The sequence below is a fragment of the Centruroides vittatus genome, unplaced genomic scaffold (assembly GCF_030686945.1).
Source record: "Centruroides vittatus isolate TY-2023 unplaced genomic scaffold, ASM3068694v2 contig_3176, whole genome shotgun sequence".
Classification (NCBI taxonomy): Eukaryota; Metazoa; Arthropoda; class Arachnida; order Scorpiones; family Buthidae; genus Centruroides; species Centruroides vittatus.
Genome location: NW_027122042.1, coordinates 32,246 through 53,250, shown reverse-complemented (window position 1 = coordinate 53,250; position 21,005 = coordinate 32,246). Strand labels below are relative to the sequence as shown.

General features: G+C 31.1%; 1 protein-coding gene across 2 annotated transcripts in view; it reads right to left on the bottom strand.

The window, feature by feature from the left end:
• LOC136973468 (serine/threonine-protein phosphatase 6 regulatory ankyrin repeat subunit B-like) overlaps positions 1-11,220 on the bottom strand; it is a 57,918-nt gene extending 46,698 nt beyond the window's left edge. The window contains exons 1-5 of one of the 2 annotated variants that reach the window (XM_067268201.1): positions 11,096-11,220; positions 5,800-6,003; positions 5,633-5,731; positions 4,530-4,938; positions 1,036-1,193 (exon numbers count right to left, since the gene is read on the bottom strand). In XM_067268201.1, the coding sequence (XP_067124302.1) occupies positions 1,036-1,193; positions 4,530-4,938; positions 5,633-5,731; positions 5,800-5,925 (792 nt within the window). In that variant the 5' untranslated portion in view covers positions 5,926-6,003; positions 11,096-11,220. The remainder of the gene's footprint in view (positions 1-1,035; positions 1,194-4,529; positions 4,939-5,632; positions 5,732-5,799; positions 6,004-11,095) is intronic. The other variant, XM_067268202.1, reaches the window with a different exon arrangement.
• Positions 11,221-21,005: the final 9,785 nt, after the last annotated feature.

The following is a 21,005-nucleotide window of genomic DNA, read 5'->3' as shown; positions in this document are numbered from 1 at the left end:
CAATATTCTACCTCTTTCTGGCTCAGTGCCAGCAAACAACTATGTAACTAGACAATGTTAATTTTCACAAAATGTTACAAATTATCAAGTTTATGTGTCAGTTCTGATATATATTATTTTTTTTCTTATAAATTTTTCTAATAAAATGTATTGAAAAATATCGTATTTAAAACTAGAGATATTAGTAAATTAAGTGATTTTTTAAAACAATATCGCCTGACTGACCTATATTGCCTTAGGAGGGATTGCAAAATAAACGTAAACAAGATGTCGGGGGGAAAAGGGTTAAAGCAATATGAAATTCATCATACACTATAGGAACGTGTTAGCTGAATGACCTTGGTCAAAACAATTTTTACTAAGCCATTTTGTTAAAACCTGTTTTGTCTAGTTAAAACTAGTTTTAACTCAAATTCATTTTTGACTAGCAGTAAATTCTAATTATAACAATGACATCCAGTAAAAACTAGTTTCAACTAGTTAAAACATGTTTTAACTAAAAACGGGTTTTTACTGTAACATATACATGAATTCCACAAGTAGGCCAACTGTAGTAGTTTACACAAAGGTCTTTCCAACAATTCAACATGTGGATCTGTAATATTCATCGGTCAATATTATATTCCAACAATTCATTAACTTAAACACTGGATCTAATGTCCCCAGCAGGTAATTACTTTGATGTGGATGCATTTTAGTTCTAAAATTACTTCAGAAAAGTCTTACACACACACAGTTTCTGAGAACACCAAGGCACCCAAGAGTCCAAACCCGAGAGTCCAAACCCAGAGAGCAAGTTGCCAGTCTGCACACCTTAAATAACCTCATGCCGTTCCTGCAGTGCTGCCAAACAAAACAAGCCAAAAAAAAGAAAAATATAATAATAAAATTTTGACAATGTATACCCCAGAAACTGACAATTACTGCTGAAATGGCATACCATCCATGTATTAAAAGAGGGGTGACATAAGAGAGAGCATATTATTATCCACATTATTAATTATAACTAATTAACTTAAATGAAATAAAACTTACCATATATGTTGGAACTAGTTCCAAAAATTCTTGAACTTGTTTATCATCTGATGTTCTTCCAATTAACCTTTCTCCCTGACCAGCAATAACAACATGTTCTAGACGTAAAAGATCTTTATCTTTTATCCAGTAATCAATCAGTTCATTTAGCCTGTCCCCTAGCCAAGATAAATTAAATTTTTTAATTAATATACATAAAAATATCAAAATCAAATAAGAATAAAAATAAGTGACAGATAACATTAATCATATTTATACTGATAACTTATTAAAACTATTTCTTCAAATCAATCAAAATTCACTTTATTAATCAAAAGTTGTTAACTATTTTAAGAATTCTCTAAACACCATATTTTAGTACTAAATTCAAAATATACATTTAACTAGTAGTATTTGTATGTGAAAATAAATGAACTATATAAAAATAAGTTGAGCAATCAATTAGAAATACAACACCCTCATTTTATGGTCATTTCCTGTATTTATTTTACCTCCACATTTCCAATTAATTTAAAATATAAAATTTATAAGTATGCAGGGAGTCATGCTGCCTGTCACATAATTCATAGTTTGTGAAAATTTTATTCATCTGGTGACTGAAGTGGCATATAGCATCAGAACAATCCGCAAAAAAAAAAAAATGTCACTCGCTGAAAATTGATTTTGAGAAGACTTTTGAAACATGAGTTGAGCAGCCACAAAGGATTCAGTTTTAATCACATGTGCTACTCACACTATAATACAAATTTTACTGTTAATAATCAAAAATAAAGTCGCTTGAGAAACTTAGTCATAGAAACTCTGTTTTTTTATATTGTGGATTGTTCCTTCATTTCTGGTTGGTATAAAAAGGTACAGTAAGTGAAAAAGTAACTTGGCAAATACAAAATGTTTGGCAAATGAATTGGCAATTGCTATAAAAATGCCAGGGTGACCCCTGTGTTTGCAATGCCATATTTAAATAGAGTATTCTTTTTATCGGCCATTTCATTGTAATATTATCCAGTTCATTTCCAAAAATAAAACCTCAATTTATGACATTCTTAACAATGATTTTTTTAGAGAAGCAATTAAGATTGAAGACAGATAATTTTAATTTTCATATAATTGTAAAAAGCTATGAATTTTCTTTTTTGATATTTTAAATTATAGATACTGTATTATGCTTTGTACCCATTTTATCAGAAATTGTCATCTAGTAATTCCATTTTATTTGCGTAAATAATCTTTCATTATCCAACAATTCTAAAATTATGTTAAAGAACATAAATTTTACAGAAAAATTTTAAAAAACGCACTATAAAATTTAAAGATGGCTTTATATGTTTATACCAAGCAAGAATTGATAAAACAAATTTCGCAAAATCAAGAATATGTTTCTGATTTTTAAATTTGTTATAACATTTTTGTTGTATTTTTAGATTAAGCATATGATCCAAATCTTGTACTATGATTCAATAATAATAGTGAGATAAAATATTCTGTCAATTTATTTGGGATTATTTTATATTGTTTAGCTGAAACATCATTAGAAATAATGTATAAAGAATAATAAATGTTTATAATTATTAATTTGTTAATGCTATTTTGTGCATTGATAGGCTTCAGGATTTTTTTAAAAAATTGATATGTTTTAAAAAGGAATGCACAGAATGTGATTTGAATTCAAAAAGAACATTTGTAGATTGATAAGACTTTTGTCAATTAAGCCATCTAAACACTCTGAGCAGATTATATATAATATATATATATAATCTGGTTTGCACAAGATAAAGATTTGAACATAATAACTTATACAACAACCTAATCTAATTTGTAGTGTTGTAGTGCTAAACAATTTGCCAGATTATATTTTCATCCAAAATATTCTAAATTAAAAATTAATTTCTTTTTAAGTATTAAATTTATCATGAAATGGCAGCTTAACTGCCTACTTCTAACCGAACTGCTTTATATCTAATTATTAAATTAACCATAAAAAAACAATAAAATAATCCAGCAAATCATTTGCAATTAAAGATTTAAACATCTAGCTATGTTCACGCACTAAGTTTGTTTTAGCTAGATTTTTTTTATTAATTCTACCTAAATACATTTTTAATATTATAAAACCGAGTAAAGATTTGAATCTCATTGCAAATCATTTATTCAAAATTAAATTAGATGATTTTGATGATTAAGTAATTTTTATAGATAACATGTTTTTCTATAGTAATAAAAGTATCTAATAAATAAAATTCTTATCTCAATTATCTCTAAATTAATAAAAAAATAAGACAATAAATTTGCTAGTTTGATATACAGGGTTAGCAAGAAACAAGTTTCTCACTTCAGAGAGCTCTGAAGTATGTTTTACTGCTCAAAATGAGACAAAATTTGGACTACAGATAATTCAAATAATGCTCTTGATATTTCTTAAATAAAAAAATAGTACAAAAATCTGTCGATAGATGGCGCTGTAACAGAGAAATATTGAATATGCAGGCACATATAAATGTTGAATATGTAGCACAATATGTCCTCCTTCATTTTGAACAATGTGCTCTAATTGCAAAATTATGTTTTCCACAGCTGAACGCAGTTAGTCTGTCAGAATATCCAGAACATGGCTCCGAATGCAGTCCTTCAGATCTGAAACAGATGCAAGTCTTCTACAATAGGTTCTTCAGGAAATCCCATAACCAAGTCTTCAAGATTCGCCACCTATTGACGGATTTTTGTACTATTTTTTTTATTTAAGAAATATCAAGCGCATCATTTGAATTATCTGTAGTCCAAATTTTGTCTCATTTTGAGTAGAAGAATGCACTCCAGAGCTCTCTGAAAAGGGAAACTTATATCTTGCTAACTATGTACATAAATAATTTATGTTACATTAAGAAAAAATTTATTTAAAAATAAAAAAGTAAATCTCTATCAGTTTTTCTAAAAGAAAATAATTTTATGGTTTCTCATATATAGAATACATTCTATTTAAACTAGGTAATCAAATGAAAAGTTTATTTATGAAGAGTAGACTTGATAATGCTGTGAGCTATGCTAATTAATGCCTTGTTTCTTGCCATAAGAAATATGTAACTCTTGAACTTTGTTCTGTATAGACCCAAAGGATAACATTTAAATTCCTCAATAATATTACCAAGTCTATTCCTTGTTTAATCACTTTAAAGCTAAACAAAAAATACACAGAAAAATATGTATTATTTAATTTATTCTTACATAAACTAAGACTGCTGTAATTTATATTTCAGGGCTCAAATACCTGATTGCTGTGTGTGATAAGCACTGAAATATAAATTATAATGGTAATTGTTTATGTAAGAAAAAGTTAAATAATATTAATGTAAGGGCAAGAAGTAGAGTTATTAATAATAAGAAAAATATGTACTTTAACTAAAAATAGTTTATAAACAGAAACTTGTTATTTTCATGTTTAAATGGAGTCTATCAAATATTAAAATTTAAATTTTGTTTAATATCTTATATTTACTTACATGTAGTAACTTTACCTGTACTGGTGTCAGTTGATGGTGTCTGCATAGCACTTACAATCTCTTTTTCTTCTTTTCTTTCAGCTTCTAATTGTTCAGTATTTTGTATTTCTTCATTTTCTGTCTGAATCGTTTCAACATTTTTTTTCTCATCATCTTTTTTATCTGAAGTTTCTTTTGTTTCTTCAGCTTGAACTTCTTTTTTAATAGGTTTCTGTTCTTTTTTAATAGGTTTCTCTTCAATTATTTCACTAGGAACAATATTTGAAATATCCATATTTTCATTTGGAATTGTAACATCTTTGTTTTCTATCACAGAATCTAAACTTGGAGGAATCACTGATGATTCATTTACAACTTTTTGTTCTGGTTTTATATGACTCTGAATATAATATTCCGCAGTTCTTCCTTTCTACATGCAAATTATTTTTTTTTAATTAGTTTTTGAATATAAAAGAAAAATAGAAATAAATTAATAAAAAAAATATATCAAAGAGAAGTACATTCTGATATTACAAAACAGAAATTTTTAGAGATAAATTCTTGTTCAATTTTAATTTTTTTTTTTTTTTTCATTTCTTTGAGAACTGTTGAAGTGACTAAATATATTTTCTATAATTATGACTTTTTTAAAAAATTATTATTTTTAGATGAGATGAGGTTACATAAAGTAGAAATTATGGATAAAACCGAAGAACTTAAGGAGATGCTTTATATAATAAAATAGAATGTGAAATTTTGAAATTCTATAACACATTCATAAATGTTCAATGAATAAAATATTGAAAAAATTTTCCATATCTATTTTTCAAAACTTATTTGTTAGCTGTAATTTTTGTACATAGATTACAAATTACTGTTTTAGTAAATAAACTTTTCTTTATATTTTTAATAAACTTAAAGAATTTATTAATATGAATGAATCAGTAAACTTTTATAAGTACATATACAGAAAAAGTTCACAGAAAATTACTCCAGAAGCATTTGAGTTTAATAAAAGCCTTCAAATTTTTGAGACTTCAAAATTTTTACTACTAAAAATGATTACTATAAAGCTATATAATTCAAACTGTGGAATATTAAAGTATATAAGAAAAATTACAAACCTGATCTAATATCATTGGATCAGCACCAGCATCTACTAACATTTGATATAATTCTTTATTGTTGTTTTGACCAGCTATATGTAAAACAGTTCGGCCAGCCTGTTATTTTCAACAAAGTTTAATTATTTTAGATAAATAAAATTTTAAACAGAATGAAATAAACTTACTTTATCTTTCATATTTAATACTGATGGAAAATTAGTAATGAGATATTTTGTCACTTCCAACTGATTTTTCTTTACAGCTAAATGAATAGGATTGTTTCCAACATTATCTTTTGCTCTTATAAGCATTATATCTTCATCAAGTAAACTTTTTACACTTTCAGTATCATCGGTGCATACAGCATTATGAAGAGAGTCAATACTTGCCTGAAATTAAAAATAATACATCATATATAATATAAATATAAATTTTTTAATAATGATATTTTAGTATATAATTAAATTCATAAGTAATGTAAAAAAAACCACAAGATAAATGGTTTTTATCATTTGAATTGAACCTGTATTAGGTATGCTATTTAATGTTTTTAACTTTTTATTTTCTAATTATGGAATTTTAAAGTGAGCACTTTATTAAAATATCTCAAGAATATTCACTATGAAATTAAATTGTTTTTAGTTTTATGGTATTAACTTCTCTACTATTAATTCCAAATATTATTTATAATTTTAATTTAATCTGGCCATTTCTGTATTTTAAGCAATGTGCTTACATGTGTAATTTCATAGTTATAGTTGATATGTAATCCAGGAGTTTATTCAGGATGCAGTTATGTTAACTAAAGTTTAATGCTTATTATTAACAATTTCTTCATTTACAGTATCACTAATATATTTTATCATCCTATATACATGAAAATTAATTAGGTTCTCTTTTAAAGTTCTACATGTATATAGAACATTACAAAAGAGAACCTAATTAATTTTTTCTGTAACAATACCTAATAGAAACAGAATAAGTTTTTCAAATACTTTGATTTATTATTTTATCTTTATATTTGAACTGAATTATTTCTTCATCAAACTAAAATTCATATGAAACTAAATTAAGCTTTTCAAGTCCTGAAGAGTTGATTCCAGGAGATTTGACATTTTTTACTCTCAGTCATATCAAAATGCTGTAACCTATTTTTTAATCTGTTTTAATATATGAGGTGTGGCTAGAAAATAACAAGACCAAAGCTGGAACTTTAAACCTTGAGTAGTATATTCACTTTAGTTGTGTTCCCCTTCAATGTATGATCCTTCTGCTTCTGCACAGTGCTGCATTCGCAACTTTCATTGATCATAACAGTGCTGCAGATCATCTTCTGTAAAGCTATGCAGATGCTCCGTCATTTTTTCTTGACAGCAGAAACAGAATCAAAATGGTCTCCCTTCAGAGCAGACTTGACTATAGAGAAAAGGTAAAAGTCACATAGAGCTAGTACAGAGGTGAGTATAATGGGTGTTCAAGTAGCATGACTCCCTTCTTGGCCAAAAACTGCTTCACTGACAGAGCGGAATGGGCTGGTGCATTGTCCTGATGAAGGATGAAACCATTTTGTCACAAGTATCTCCACTGTCTTCTGACCCTTTCCAAAGATTCCAGAACTTCTTTATAGTAATATTAGGTCACTATTGTGCTTTCTGGAACCCAATGTTCCAAAATTACACCCTTAATGTTGAAGAACACAATGAGCATGGCTTTGAACTTGAACTTTGTCATGCTTATTGTTGCCACCTTTTCAAAATTGCTGACCTGGACAGCAGGTCAGGTCTGTTCGAACAGAAGTCTCTGACGCATGCGCAATGTTATTTTCCATGCGAAGAATAACCTGCATGTCAGTTCTAAACCAGTTAGGAACTTGTGTAGGAGAAACTTAAGTTAAGAAATGAAATAACTTAGCTTTAATTAAAGAGCTGAGAAGCAAAAAAAAAAAAAAAAAAACAGAAAAGGTCGACAGGTTGCTACGAAATCCCAGACAAAATTAATTGTTAACCCGGAGAATGAATTAAAAACCAGACTGTCCAGGTAAAAACCAGACGGGTGGCAACACCACTAGTCATGCTTTTTTCATCCTTGGTAACTGTGGTGTCTTCTAGTGCATGGATTGATGCTTTGTTTCAGGATCATACTGGAATATCCAAGTTTCATCGCAAGTTATGATGTCCAGAAAGTTTGGCATCTCTTCAATTTGTGCCAAAAGGTCAGGACAAATTCACTTGCAATTCTGTGTCTGCTCTGGGGACATGGGACAGCAGCTGTGGGACAACCTTAGCACACACCTTTGTCATGTTCAGTTTTTCATGCAAAATCTGCTTCACACTCGCCTTATCCATGTGTGCCACGTCTGCAATCATTCTTATGCTCATTCTTCGATCACTTCAAACGATTTGTTCCACTTTTTGTACGTTTTCCTTTGTTTCTGATGTGCTAGGCCATACAGAACATTCATTGTCTTTCACATCCTCTTGACCCTCAGAAAATCTGTGCCATTTGAACACACATGCATAAGAAAGACATGCATCTCCATATGCTTCACATAGCAGGTGCAAAGATTCAGTGGCAGTTTTTTCAATTTCACCAAAAATTTCATGTTGATATATTGCTCCTCTTTCAAGCTGACCATTTTTCCAAAACATGCTAACAACACATCCACTCACAGCAGGCACTCATGGCAATCTAATAGCAGTAACAAGTTGAGACTCGCTGCACTTGTTCTGACTTGTTCAAGGTCATTTACCCACCCATTCACTCAATTTGGCCCATTTGTGCAACTGTTGCATGCAGGCAATCACAGTCTTGTTATTTTTTAGCTACATCACATATACCCCACAGTTGAATGTCTTGCTGAGTAAATATGGCCTTAATTTAGAAGTCAGAGAAAATATTAAAATTTTTGCCAAATTCTGGGAGTCTGCTAGCGAATCTAGGAGAATTGACAATCCAAAATTATTTATGTAATTTGTTTTAAGTATTTTAAGTTTTAGTTGGTAGTTTTTAAAATTTTATTATGCAAATATCTATTATAGTATAGTATTCAATTACATACTTTGATTTTCTGTTAAAATAATAAATTGAATAAATTCACTTTAAAGTATGCTAACATCATTCATGTCTTAAATATATCCAAAATAATTTCAGGGGGTTATTATTGATATTTTGTTTACAGAATATTCTTAAGATATATATAACCATCCCAACAACCTGATGTATTAATAATCAACCAATCATCAGCCGAATTAATTGGGGAGAAATTATGCTACAAATATTAAATTAGAAATTACATAATAAGAACAATTACAGGTAGACATTAGATGCCAACTCTTAATGAAAGTAGTACCTATAATTTAATTTTAAATTTAGAAGTTGTTCTTATCATGTAATTTCTAATTTAATTTAATTAAGTTTCCATTACTAGTTTTGTAGACTAAAGAATTAAAGGCTATTGGCTTTCTTCAGTAACACATCACACAATGAGCAATTTCTAATTTAATTAACCTGGCGTTAGAACACGCGGGGGGTCGAACACGGTGGGGCGTGCAAGGTGCACCTTTACACCTTTGCAACTTTAGTCGTGTGGGGTGCACCTGCACCCCACGCGACTAAAGTTGCTACTGAAAAAATCAAAATTTTTTTCGCAATTTTTTCGTTTTTGACGTAAGTGGGATTGTGTTTCTGATGTATTAATCAGCAATACTACTTAAAATATATCAGTTTTGTTTATTTATAACGAAAACAAAAAAGTATTACGTTTCGGGAATTTTTCAGGGAAAATAACGTCAACTTCAAAAGTCTATTTTTCGAACTGTTAACAAGTCTGTTGCTATCTAACCGTTGAATCGTGTTCCCGTATGTGTTTTTTAACTGTCCCAATCATTAAATGCTTTGTCACAAACCCCGGGCCAAAAATATTTCAGTATTTCCAAAAGTACACCCCCCCAAAACTCTACAGCAACTAGAGATAAAAAGGAGGATTATCGGCAGATAACATCGATAGTTAACTTCTTTTACACTGTAATTAGTTACTTTCTTTGTCTGTTATTAGATCCACCAGTAAAAACAATTGTCGGTAAAATTCCCGCGAAATGCCACGCCCCCGCAGACTACCACTTTGACTTATGTAAACAGTCGCTATAAAATCGCTTGTTTTAATCGTTTTTTTTTTTTTACTTCTAATTTGGTAACGAGAAATTGTTTGACGTTATTTAGACAAATAAACATGTTTTTATGACAATTTACCAATAAATATTTTCAGAAAACTCCACTTTTCAAACTTTCAATGCTAAGTCTATGGGACACCTTCTTTCTGTTAATTGGCCTTAAAAATCTTATTTATACGCCTTCTATGCTCTTATTCGTCATTTGTATTATGACTGATTCGATACCAGGCAGTGACCGTTTTTTCAGTACACTAACTTGGCTCCACCCTGTCCAGTGGTTGCACTAATAAAACTTCTTCCGTTAGGCGCGCGGGGTGCAGGTGCACCTCATGCATTTTGCTGTGTTTTTTTTATGAAAAGTTTTTTTTTCTGGAATTTTTAACTTTTTCACTGCGATCTTCAGTACTTTGAAGGAAGGTACTAAGGGCATCATTTTTGAGCATTCATTACATGAAAAAATACACGCGTTTAAAAGTGTTTGGGGTGCACCTGCACCCCGCACGCCTAACGCAGGATTTGTAGCATAATTTCTGCACAAGTAATTTAGCTGATAGTTGGTTGATTATTAATACATTGGGTTCTTGGGATGTTTATATATATATATATATACCATGCTGAGTAAAGCAATAGCTGTGTTGGAATAAGCCAGTGCGTATTGAATATGTCACCGCAGTGTCATGGGTTGTGGGCAACTATTGGATGATTATATCTAAAAGTTTAAATGTGCCTGGAAGGGAGGAATCGCTTGGAGGTTTGGGTGACATAAGTGGTAAGCAGAGGTTGTGGGTTTGACTTCCTCTTTGGGCCAATTCTTTTCTTCCAGACTATTCTAAATTTAAAATTAAATTATAGTTACTGCTTTCATTAAGATGGTACCTAATGTCTACCTTTAGTTATTCTTATCATGTAATTTCTAATTTAATATTTGTAGCAAAATTTCTGTCTGATTAATTTGGCTGATGGTTGGTTGATTCTTAAGATATATTAATAGAATATGTTCTTAATTTTGTCTTTCGACCATCAAAATACTTACAACTTAAGCTAATTAATTATTATTGCTGTTTTGATTAATGACATTCGTTTAAATAATATTTCAAAACTAGTAACATAATAAAAAAAAAAGATATAAATAAGATTTCAAAACAAAAAATAATTAAGAGTAAATTTTTTATTTTAAACAAAACACTGTATAGTATTCGGATATTGTTCAACATATTTTTTCATTCTTTTAAAAGCAATGAATAACCTTATACTTCTTAATTCAGAATGATTTACAAGTTTATTTATTAAAATCACTGAAATATTTACTCACAAGACAACTAGGAAGATTTCGAAGAAACTGGCGAACCTCTTCATTCCATGATGTTCTACCCACTAAATATTTTCCATATCCATCTAAAACAAACTCTTTCAATTGAGCCAAATCTGCTTGCTGAAGACTTAAATTGATTTTTTCTGATATTGCTGAAGGCACAATAGCTATATGAATATTCAAAAATATATTTTATTTGCTTATAATAGTATTAGACAATGAATGACTGCCATATCCATATAGAGTAAATAAAGCAAAGTAAGCAGTAAGTAAAATAATTGCCATTAGTGTCATCATTGTTGATTTTATTACTAAAGTTGTACATAGACTCTATAATATTTAACAACACAGATTTGAGAGTTTATTTCTTATCTCTTATTCACTGGAGAATACTAACATATGCTAAAATTCATAATCTGCTTCAAAATAGTTCTTTGATAGTCATTTCGCAAAAAAGAGAAATTAGAAAAAATTTATCAACTTTCAAGATACAAATTTAGCCTAAGTTGGTGTGTCTAATGATTTCAATTAAAATGTGTATTGATGTATAGAAAACAAGATAACTAAAGGTGAGGTATACAATATCTGATGGTTTCCCAAAACATTGTGATGGCTGTATGTTTTACACACTGCACATACTTATTTTCTGATTTTTTAAGACATTCTTAGTAAGTTTACACAAAGGAAAAGCTGTTAAGTGTATAATTGCAATTTAAAATCAACAGATAACTGTGCAAGTTTTAAACTGAGTTTAAAAAACAGATAATCTGCAAATTGTTCACAAGAAATTACAATATCAAATTTCTTAGTCTTAACACAGTCTATATGTCAATAAAACTCAAACTGTATATCTGAACAAACTCAGAAGTTTGAATTTTTATACTGTAATTAAAATCATCATGTGAATAGTTATATAACTGAAATTTCAACAAACGTGGTATTGTGGCTGTACGCCATATTTTTGTACATATGAATTTTAGATTTAATTAGTTTTAATAATTTTCTCTCCTTCTTAACCCTTCTTTCTAACTTCCTTTGTCCATTGTTCTGGCTTCTGGGAACGCGGGCTTCCCACTCCCCACCCACCAGGGGGTCGTGTGGAACAAAGAGTTCGAGTGGAGGACGAGTAAAATCTGGGTCACGAAGAGTCACTTTTTCTCCGGCCGGACACGAGGAAGCACGGACGAGAACAGCGAGCTCGTGAGAGGGAATTCCACGAGGGCCGAATAGAGAGCCGTGAGGTGAGGATCCGGACCGTAGAGTCAAAGACACTGACAAGAAATTATCCTAAAAGATATTTTTTACAACGTTGACGAACCCAGAGACACGCAGAATAAACCACCAGCCGGCATCGGAGTTCAGCGAGAACAAGGGTACCCCACTATCCTATCAATTCTTCTCACTTCCTACTTTTATACTTTTCTATCCTTTTAGGTTTAAGTTAGTTAAGAATCGCGCGGGTTTTATTAGTATTGTCGGGCAAGTAGTTGCCAAGAAGGTAAGCTACTTGGGTTATTGTTACAATCGGACAACAAGAGAAATTGGACTGAGGGAATCCAAAAAGAACTTATTTGTATATATTATTAATCGCGAAATTAAATTCGTTTTAATTGAATTCACGTGTCTGTGTATTCCTATCGTGCTTCCCATTTTACAGTATATCCAGAAATTAAGTTCTGATTGCACATCCCGACAGAAGAAGGCCATTGCTGTCATGGAGATCAAGCAGATGTCAGCTGAATGTTTTAAATTTTGGTTATTGAGTTTAAGATTCATAATCATGTGTTGAAATGCCTGCCAAAATTGAACTCCCCACTACTTGTGAGATATTCTCAGTAATCAAATTTCTGAATATCAAAAATATTCTGGTGGCCCAAATTCATAAACAGACATGATATTTATAGAGCTAAAGCAATGAGTGAGTTGGCTGGGTGGTTGAGGCAGTTAAGACATCAACCTACCACACTGTGGATCCAGAATTGAGTCCAAGTGAGCAATTTTTTAAGCATGATCTGTCCTGAATATGTTGGGCTCTGTCTCTCACCACTCAGTTACCCCTATTGTGAGTTTGGCTGAACCTATGATGGGTATGATTAAAATGGCCCTTTTAGTGTCCACAGGATGGAAAGAGTTTAAAAAAATAGATATGAATAAGTGATGGGATGGTCGGACTGGTAAAGACTTTTCAAGAAAGGCAGACAAAATGTGCATTAAGATGGAAGATGTTGCCAACTGATGTTCTAGTACAGTTGGTGAATGAATAAAATTTGATCAAACACAGTTCACCATGTCAAAATTAAGTGCAGAATTCCCCCAAATTTTTCATTCACATGTACTGTACATGAAATTATCCATAAAGATCTTCAATATCACAAACATTGTTCAAGATGAATGTGTAAACATCTCACAGGTGAACACAAGAAACAACAGGTGATGATAGCAATCACCATCTGTTGACCAAGTATGCCAAAAATAGTGGGAGTTGTTAGACCACACTGTGACCAGTAATGAATTTGGACTGCATACTCAACATTAGAGATTAAGCAGCAATCAATGGTGTAGAAGCTTATTGACTTGCCTAAAATAAAGTGAAGCAGCTCATGTATACTATTTTGGGACAGGAAGGGAATTTGCTAATTGAGTTCCTGCCTTGTGGAACAATTTATTGTGATACCCTAAAAAATTTATAGCAAGCTATTCAAAACAAAAGATGTGGTCTACTGAGCTGAAGAGTGATCTTTGTTTTGTGATAATGCATGGCCACATTCTGTGTGCAGTCACAAGAATTGATGAAAAATTGAAGTGCAAAATTTTTGAACACTTGTATAGTCCCAATCTGGCCCCTTATAAGTTCCACTTGCTTTTGCATTTGAAAAAATTTTTCAGAGGACATTTCAACAGCAACAAAGAGCTGCAGACAACTGTGTATGATTGAGTCTAAGTTAGCAGGAGACTTATTTGACAAGAATTCTGAAACAGCTTATCCATGACAAATGTCGGAATCTTAAATGACAATATGTTGAAAAATAGGGTTATTGTAAATACTGGTACATAGTTACAGCTAAGTTCTGAAATAAATAAAAATTATACCTTATAACTTCCAGCAGTAAGGTGTGAATTTTATTTATTTTGAAATCTTCTCCAGTTTCTATGATAGTTACATTACAAACTTAAGTTCAAAGAAATAAGCTTCTATTCCTTTCTAACCTATCAAGACTTAATTTATAAACATGTCTTGTATAAAGATTGATGATATTACAAGAAAACTAACTCTTCATGCTGACAGATAGATATAGAGCAAATTCAGTTTAATAAAATAAATGCTACAAATAATTATATTCTATTTAAAATGGAATTGGGAAAAAATTTAAACATTTAAATATTTATATAAAACATATCTACAATGATCTTATAATTATATACAGTAGAACCTCTATTATCCGGACTAATTGGGGATAAAGGTAGTCCAGATAAGGAAAAATCCGGATAATCGAAAAAAATAATAATTGACAGTGCATATAGTATAAATAATTTTTTTTTGTCTAGATTTACATATAGCTTCAATATTAAATTATTTTTATTAAGAAATTCAATTAACAATTTTTGTTTAAAGCTAGCTGTTCTTTTTGAAGCTGCTAAATCGCGAATACTTTTAAGACATATAAGTTGTCCTGAGTTACACTCGTCTTAGCTCTCAAACCACTTCATGGCGACATCTAAACACTGAAAAACTTCAGAATATGTAGGACCAATATCTCTTACTTCACAAATCTCTTTGTCTTCTCGATCTTGTTCATCTGAGGCAGATATTTCTTTAATTATTTCCTCATCATTCAAAATTTGGAATCCAGGATCGTTCGAATCACAATTTAACCACTCGGTTACATCTTCTTCGTCACATTCAACACATATTGAAATTTGTGCTATTGCTTCCGCGATGTCTTCTATACCACTTTCTACTGTTACTGGAATTTACTAATGGTGTTTTCAAAATTTTGTTTCATGCATTCCATCACGTACGTACATAAACAGTGTCGCAATTCGGCAAGTGCAAATCAGCAAATTCATAGAATTTTTGTTTATTTTGAACAATCCAGATAATCGAAAATCCAGATAATAGAGGTCCGGATAATCGAGGTTCTACTGTAATTTAAAATATATTAAAATAAATAATATTTTTAATTTAGTGATTAAATTTTAAAGATCTTTGATTTTACTCTAAATTAAACTTGAGATAATCCATTACATTAATTTATAATTAAACACATCATTATTGAATCAATATTATAGACTTAAATCCTTAAATTCCAACTCTACAAAATAAATAAAATTGGAAAACTTTTTCTCTCTTTAGTAATATTCATTTTATTTCTATTTATTAAATGTTAAATATAAAATTTAAAATATAGATACCACTATTAATTAAATATTTAATAGTAGTATTCAATTGAATAATTGTTAGAAATATATTTGGAATTATATTAAGACAAAGAGAGAGGTCATTAGAAGAATGAAAAGATTAATTTAACATTGAAAATAAATTAGATGATTAAAAAATAAATATACTTAAATTTATAATTTTTGCAAATTTGTGAAAAAGAAAATACACCAACAACTGCCATAAATTTAGTAATTATAATATTTAATTAATTAATTAAATATTATAATTAATTTTAATAAGAGATGGCACCTAATGCCTAACTCTAATGCTAAATTTATTTCTAATCTATAATCATTTATCCAAAATTTAGCCCGACCGTTTACGGCAGTTGTTGGTGTATTTGCTTATGATATTGGGTTTCGTTTGACGTATGTTTGTGAGAAAGAAGTTTCAATTGTCGATTTTAGTAATATATAAAAAATTGAAGAATATATAACAACTCAAACAGAAAATTTCTGAATTTCTTGTAAACTGAGGAAAATACTTTTAAAGAAAAAGTAACTTTATAAAATAAATATTCTCCACTTCTAACACACTGGGATGATATACTCAACGTTTTCTCCAACCTATTAACCGGAGTAATTACTTTGTTTAGTGTGAAGATACGCGCACCGGTAAAAGGCTTTTAGATATGTGAAACTTTACTGTTCTCCGGTGTAGATATACATCTTTGGGTAATTATTATATACTCATTTTAAAATATTAAGCCATTTATTTAATAAAAACAATTAGCAATAAAAAAAAATTTTATAAATATGCCATTAACTTTCTCAATTAAAAATAAAACCAATGCTCGCAGGTAATAAAATTATTATTGCAAATAATGTAAAGTTTATCTTTGTTTAGAGTTACCACAATTTTGGAACATCAGTCCCAGACATTCACTGTAATTATGGAGAAAAATATCCAGGATACATGACTAGGAAAGATAATAAAAATTTTAGTGTTATGAAGATATATGATTTGTATGATACAAGATTTTCTATAAAGGTGTAAGATATAAACATCAAAATAAAATGTCAAAATACAGATTGCAGAAAGTAATGATGAGAATGATTGTTCTTGTTATATAACTATTACGTTGTACTCACTTTATGTAACTGTTATTAATACAGGTGGGCCAAAAAGTCACTTTACCATTTAAAAATAAAATAACTTTTTTACTTTTAATTATTTTATAAGTTTCTTTTTAACATTATAATATACACATCTTGGAGATTTTTTTGGCCTAAACAATTTTAAATAACCCGTTTTCCTCTTCACAAAGGCATGCTCTTTCTATGGCACTCTCCATAACTGCTTGCAAAGTGACTCTGTTTATTATTCAAATTTCCTGACAAATATTGTACTTCAGCTCAGCAAGAGTTTGGGAGCTTATTAATAAACATTCTCTGTTTCAAATATCCCCATAAAAAGAGATCTGCGGCTGTCAGATCAGGGGAACGTGACAGCCAATGAAACTCTGCATTTCTGGAAATTATGTTTCTCCGAAAATTTGCCTTAACAGCTACACATTGTTCTGGCATTAATTTATTTTGGATACTTAAATAGATATCATTTGATTTTTAGATACCATTTGTATTTTTGTTGTTGAAAAACATTGCATTTATCTTTCATCAAATAATTCATCTGTGTTTATTGAGTTTTTCTATTATTATATTGACAAAATTTGCAATTTATTCTAAATCAGCCCAGCTTATCTTGAAAGGTAAACAAATTTAATTAAAATTTTCTGTTTAATAGATGCTGGATTTTCACATCTCTAAATATTGTATATTAAATTTTAAAATATTTTCATAGAATTTTTTCTATCAATTTGCTCACTTGCTTAGCAGTTGTTTTGCCAAGAATGGTTCAAATTTGTGTTGCAGTCTTTCTTTTACTTTATGCTCCAAGTTAGAATATTTGATTAAAACTTCTTTAAGTGGTTTTCTTTCTATTTTTCACTCTCTGCCTTGTGACAACAAAAAGGTCTGTTTTTTTTTTTTAAAGCATATTTATTAAAAGTTTGGTCAGGTCCACAATGAGGTCAATTGGACAGTGAGGGATAGGACCCAACATATCCATGACACCCATGAAAAGTTCTCAGATTTTCTGCTTTCCTAAAATTGATCCCTGATCCACAGAGTGGTAGGCTGACATCTTTGCTACCTTGGTTGGATGGCCAAGGTGGCAAAGATGAGAATATGGATGTGTGAGGGGCCAAAAAGGGGGAATCATTAATTCCTTGTCAGAACAGAAAAGGGTCTTTTCTGCATGTGGGTGGTGGAGGTAGAGGCACAGACACAAAATGCCTTTAGAAAAATCCATTTAATTATAACTAAGGATCTGCTTACACAGGTATATGGTGGGTTCTTGGTTTAATTAACCAATGACCGAAAAGTCCTGTTTTCCAGCATTTGTTGTCTGATGTGAAGACTCTCAGAGATAACCCTTAACGGGAGGTGGCTAGTGGCTAGTGGCTAGTGGCAAGTGGCGAGTCAGACGAATTGAGTGATACCAATTTTGCTTGCAACACATGTTCGGTTGTTGGCCTAATACAAGAACTGGGTGTCAATGTTGTCTGTCTCTGTGCTGTTGACCTCTATATCCTGTCTACTACTGTGCGCTGTGTCTTTGAAGTTCAAGGATTTTATCAAATTCTTCCCCGAAACCTCCTCTCTCCATTGGTTCCAAGATTTACTTGTCACTTTTCAATTGGGCCTTTCCCCCATTTCTAGGTGAAACAAGATCAATTCAAGTTCCAGTAAAAAGTCTACCCAAAACGATCTTATCCATCACCTTTTCCAGATATACATTGGAGATGTCATTAGAACCAGGAAACCTGCACTTGTAACTTTAGCCTACTATTCCTTTTTTGTTAATCTGTGTCTTTTTAATTTAATTTAACTTTATCTATAGCATGCAAGCACTGGTGTCAAAGTTCTGACTTTCCAGTTTGACACCGATAGGTAATTTAATATGCATCTGAGTCACATTTGGGACTCACTTGTTTCTTTACAAAAAATCATATCTAATATCCAATATTTTTTTACATTCATTCTTTAAAACAGTCATTTTTAAAACCAATCTTGTGACAGTTTAGACCTGTCTAGGACCTCACAGATATTATATTATTAGATTCCAATTAAGTAAACACCCACTAATTCAGACTGTACAATTTGGACAAATTTTTTCGAAATAATAATTTAAGGCTTTTTATTGAAGTGTTTACTATATCATTACAGTCTAATAAGTGGTGTTTTATATCTTTTAATAATTTAAAATTTCTTGAAAATAGAAAAATTATAATTAATGTGTTTTTAATATCTGGAAGTCTTTTCAAAATGTGTATTATGTTTCTGTAGTTGGTAACTTACTAAAGACTACATTGCTGTATACTGTATTGTCATGAAATTTTTTCAGCTCCTTTTCTGTAATAATAAATTTAGTAGTATAGTCTCAGCTTGTTAAAATTTCTGTATGCAGATGATTGTAATAAACTACTGTACTATAAATCTGTATTCTTGTTTTCTACATTGTTGGAGAAAATATCCCACTAACTAAGACTTTTATAAACTTGGATAACCTTCATCCCAATTAGTCCAAGTTAGTGGAGGATTTACTGTACTTGATTACCTTTATAATAGTTGTAGCATTTCATGCAAAACAAGAGACAACTTAATTAATTGGTTTACAAAACAAAAATCTTTTAAAATTGTTGGACATTGTTTATCTGAAAAAAAATATGACTTTAAAGTTTCAAATACATCTAAAATTCTTTGTATTGCAGGTAGCAAGCTTCAAAATCTCATACTACTATAAACAAAATTTTTTTTGGCTGAAAATAACTGGCGGAAAATAAAATCCCAACACCAAGGAAGAGTTGTGCTAAATAAACGAAACTTGGTAGGCATGTTTTCATATCTGAAAGATGACATCTATTCAAATTTTGCACTAGACAAAGAAGAGTGGCATGAGTAGTGCCGCTATGAACATGCAAATCACGTTTGTTGTAAGTATGCAATGTAAACTTGTTAAGCGTTATTTATCATCTGGGTTGAATGTTGTGAGTTAAGGTTTGAGTCAAGAATGCCTTTAAGGAGACGAAGAAGGCAGTATCAGCAGCTTGAACGAGGCCATGTAATAGGGCTATGAGAAGGTGGATTTTCTTTCTCTGCATTGCAGAAAGACTTGGCAGGGATGTATCCATTGTGCAAGATTGTTGGCAGCTGTGGTCATGGGAAGGTGCTGTCTAAAGAAGACCTGGGTCTGACTGCACACGGGCCACTACTGAGAGGGAAGACTGCCATATTCGCTGCATAGCATAGCTGTGGTGCATCGTACTGCATCTGCAGCAGAACTGTAGTTTCTGTTGGAGCCAGAGTGACCCAGTGAACTGTAACAAATCAATTACTTGAGGGACAGCTCCAAGCCAGGCGTCCTGTGGCGTTCATTCCACTAACTCCAAATCACTGCTATCTGTGACTTCAGTAGTGTCAAGCAAGAGCTCATTGGAGGACAGAGTGGAGATCTGTTGTGTTCTCAGATGAGAACTGTTTCTATCTTGGTGCCAGTGATGGCTGTATGTTGGTTAAGAAGAGGCCAGGTGAGCACTTGGAACTAAGCTGTCTGTGGCATAGACACACTAGACCTACACCAGGAGTTATGGTCTGGGGAGCGATTTCCTATGACTGCAGGAGCACTCTCGTCGTTATTCCAAGCACTTTGACAGCAAATTTGTATGTCAGCTGGTGATTGAACTGGTTGTACTGCCATTCATGAACAATATTCAAGGGGGTGTTTTCCAACAGGATAATGCTCGTCCTCATACCACTGCAGTCACCCAAAGTGCTCTACAGAGTGTTAACATGTTGCCTTTGGCCTGTGAGATCACCAGATCTTTCTCCCATCGAGCATGTATGGGACATTATTGGACGACAAATTCAGCATCACCCACAACCAGCATTAACTGTTGCTGATTTGACTGACCAAGTGCAACAGGCATGGAATTCCATCTCACAAAATGACACCCATCCATACCATTATATGCAGTTATCAAGTTGCAAGTTCCTCCCACCTTTGGTCTAGCATATCAGGACGAGATTTTTGATGGGAAGGGGAAAAACCTTACTTCGCAATCTGTTTATGTGGAAATTGTGGATTCTGAATTAGAAATTTAAATAGCAAATAAATGTACTATTATATGATGCTCTTTTAATTTGTCAATTTTTTTTTACTTTTTTAAGTAGACACTTAATACTTAATAAACAGAAATGTATAACAAGCAATCTTGGAGATGGGTCTCATTCAAAAATTGAGAAGTACAAATATTTTTCTTTCAAAATCATTACATTTTCTAATTTTGATTCTCTTTCTTATGATTTGATAAAGTCTTGCAAAAGTTAGTAATACAGTAAAACCCATTTAAGAAGTTCCCATCTAAGAGGTTTATCCTGCATAAGAAGTCTAATTTCTTCAGTCTTGGCA